The following is a 2055-nucleotide window of genomic DNA, read 5'->3' on the forward strand; positions in this document are numbered from 1 at the left end:
CTAGTTGTTTGTTTTTGTTTATTTTGTTTTGTTTTTGCAGAATAGCCCTCAATTTGGGTTTATCTGATTATTTCAGGTTATATACTTTTTGTTAGAAATACTACAGAAGTGATAATGTATTCCCAGCGCCTCATATCAGGAGTCACCTGATGTTTATGGTGACGTCTGTTAGGTTTCTTCACTCTGAAGTTATTATTTCCCTTCATAATTAATAAGTAATTTGTTAGGACTCATGTTGAAATAGTGTAAATATCTATTTCTCAGCAACCTTTCACCTTTGGGTTTATTTTACTACTCTATTTCTCACCTATTGTGTTGAAAGCTCAAGTTTATTTATTTCAGCCTCTTATTTTCTAATGTACTTAAGATTATAAATTTTTCTTAATATATCACTTTGAAATATTGTCCGGGAGTACTTACAGTAGGGATTGGGATGAAAAGAAACAGTAAAGTGGGAAGTTTGTTTATATTAATAATAATCTACTACTAGGAAACTGGCAATGAGAGTCTGAAAACAGTCTTTTAAAGGTGCCCCAAATCACCCATTAACAGAATGTTTCCAGTCTTGCTTTAAAGAACAAAGGATGTGGTTTTTAATGATCGTAATTGGCACAGCTATGAGTAATAGTAAGTTGTTGAAAATTATGAATTTAAGTTTATTTCTTTAGTGCAACTGGTACCTTGGGACTTGTTTAATAAATATGCAACTATCTCAGACCCTGTTTTTACCTTACCATTTCAGGAGCAGCGGCAATGGCATGGAAGAATCCTATTTCAAGCTGGTTTACTGCTATGCTCCACTGCTTTGGTGGAGGAATTTTATCCTGTATACTGCTTGCAGAGCCTCCATTGAGGTTTCTTGCAAACCACACTAATATACTACTGGCATCTTCAATTTGGTAAGCAGCCATTATGGTGAGCTATAGGACATATAAAAAATTGTTTTATATATTGTTAGTAAAACAGAACTTTTTTTCTTTGGAAGATATTTTATGTTCTTGAAAAGTTAGTGCATGTGCAAGGAAGGAACCCAAATAATGCCAAAAGTTTTAGGTGCAAAGTATGTTTCTTTCTTGCCTTTCTTTCCTTATCTTCTCCCAGAGGCTTGATTGTGGGGGGCGGGGGGCAAAAGTAGCAAGCCCTCCACCCCATGAACTGTAACAGTGACACAGCTGGGGACATGGGAAGGGGTGGAGGGCTCCTGGAATGAGGAAGCCTTTTGGTTTTTAACTTTGCTCTTTTGTAGAAGGATTCTAAAAGAAAACTAATAAAATGCACCTAAGGTATGAAAAAAATTATCTTACTTATCTTTAGTAGAAACATTTCAAATATGAAAGAGCACTAAATATTTGGCCACAACTGTTTATCTTATGAACCTAATCCATACACACAGATATATGACACTATAAAATCATGAATGTGAACAACTAAAACTAAACAGAAAGTCCAAGTGATTATGGTTCATATATAATTGTTCTTCTCATACTCTTTGTTGGATTTTTTTAGAACCTTGTGAAATATTTAAACACTAATTTTGTAGTTTTGAAATGAAGGAAAAATGTATTAGGAATTGCTTTGAATGCTTATAAATCCAAATTGAGTTTTTTTTTTTTTTTGAGACAGGGTCTCGCTGTGTTGCCCCGGGATAGAGTACAGTGGTGTGATCATAGCTCACTGCAACCTCACACTCCTGGGCCTAAGTGATCCTCCTGCCTCAGCCTCCCTAGTAGCTGGGACTATAGGTGCACGCCACCACGCCCGGCTAATTTTTCTATTTTTTGTAGAGACGGGATCTCAAACTCCTGACCTCAAGTGTTCCTCCTGCCTTGGCCTCCCAGAGTGCTAGGATTACAGGTGTAGGCCACTGTACCTGGCCCAAATTCATTTCTTCTTCTTTTTTTTTTTGAGACAAAATCTCACTCTTTTGCCCGGGTTAGAGTGCCGTGGCGTCAGCCTAACTCACAGCAACCTCAAACTCCTGGGCTCAAGCAATCCTTCTGCCTCAGCTTCCCAAGTAGCTGGGACTACAGGCATGTGCCACCATGCCCGGCTAAT

At 37.6% G+C, this 2055-nt stretch overlaps 1 protein-coding gene across 1 annotated transcript in view; it reads left to right on the forward strand.

The window, feature by feature from the left end:
- Positions 1-2055, forward strand: part of TMEM38B (transmembrane protein 38B) — a 44442-nt gene that overhangs the window by 9741 nt on the left and 32646 nt on the right. Inside the window, exon 2 of the mRNA XM_012638530.1 lies at positions 743-899. Coding sequence (XP_012493984.1) covers positions 743-899 — 157 coding nt within the window. The remainder of the gene's footprint in view (positions 1-742; positions 900-2055) is intronic.

Source organism: Propithecus coquereli, unplaced genomic scaffold, assembly GCF_000956105.1.
Source record: "Propithecus coquereli isolate 6110/MARCELLA unplaced genomic scaffold, Pcoq_1.0 Scaffold130, whole genome shotgun sequence".
In the NCBI taxonomy this organism is placed as follows: domain Eukaryota; kingdom Metazoa; phylum Chordata; class Mammalia; order Primates; family Indriidae; genus Propithecus; species Propithecus coquereli.